Raw genomic sequence first — 716 nt, 5'->3', positions numbered from 1 at the left:
TGGTTGGAAGCAGAGGAGGATGGTTTGGTGGCGATGGCGGAGTGCCACGAAGGAAAGGGGTGGATAGATCTCAAGATTTGAATTGGGAAGGAGGGAGGGAGGTAAATAATAAGAAAGAGAGGGAATTTGAAGATTTGAAGGGAGAGAGGGAGTTGACGATAAGAATGCGTGGAGGGATTTAGCGTTTTGTTTTGGGACAGTTTAGTAATTTACTCCTACAAATGACAATATTATCGAATAAAACAAAAATAATAATACAAGGTTGATTTACGAAACTAACTTCTGTAGCCATTAGCTAAAGATCCTAACTGATAATCCCTCACTTTCCAACTATACTCTACCCCTTACTCCTCCTAGCATACGTTAACCTGACAGCCGGTTATCAGATTTCAACCAACTGCTTTTACCCTTTGAGAATATTTCAACTTTCCAGGCTGATGGATGCAACAATTTCGAGCTCCCAGTTTACAATTTTATAATCTACTATATTTAAAACTTAACTCAGTGGTAAAGAAATAAAAGATCTGAATACAATGATCAATCTAAAGGTGACAGACTGTGCAGTTATCAGATCAAACCTTGGATAAGATGAATCACTTTCACAAGAGATCTCAGGTGAGGATTCTGATAGAGCTTTGGTATTGCTTTGTGCCTTGTCAGGATATGGCTGCTGCTCCGATTCTTCATCCTTTTGAGCAATTCCAATAGTAGAACTT

At 39.0% G+C, this 716-nt stretch overlaps 1 protein-coding gene across 4 annotated transcripts in view; it reads right to left on the bottom strand.

Annotated features, from left to right (window-relative positions):
• Positions 1-467: 467 nt before the first annotated feature.
• LOC112516616 (phosphoinositide phosphatase SAC2-like) overlaps positions 468-716 on the bottom strand; it is a 9,214-nt gene continuing 8,965 nt past the window's right edge. For all 4 annotated transcript variants that reach the window (XM_025123761.1, XM_025123763.1, XM_025123764.1 and 1 more), the window contains exon 14: positions 468-716. This exon is cut by the window's right edge and continues 1 nt beyond it. In XM_025123761.1, the coding sequence (XP_024979529.1) occupies positions 497-716 (220 nt within the window). In that variant the 3' untranslated portion in view covers positions 468-496.

This window comes from Cynara cardunculus, assembly GCF_001531365.2.
Source record: "Cynara cardunculus var. scolymus isolate 2C chromosome LG 8, CcrdV1, whole genome shotgun sequence".
NCBI classification, from domain to species: Eukaryota; Viridiplantae; Streptophyta; class Magnoliopsida; order Asterales; family Asteraceae; genus Cynara; species Cynara cardunculus.
This window is presented reverse-complemented; position numbering and strand designations above follow the sequence as displayed.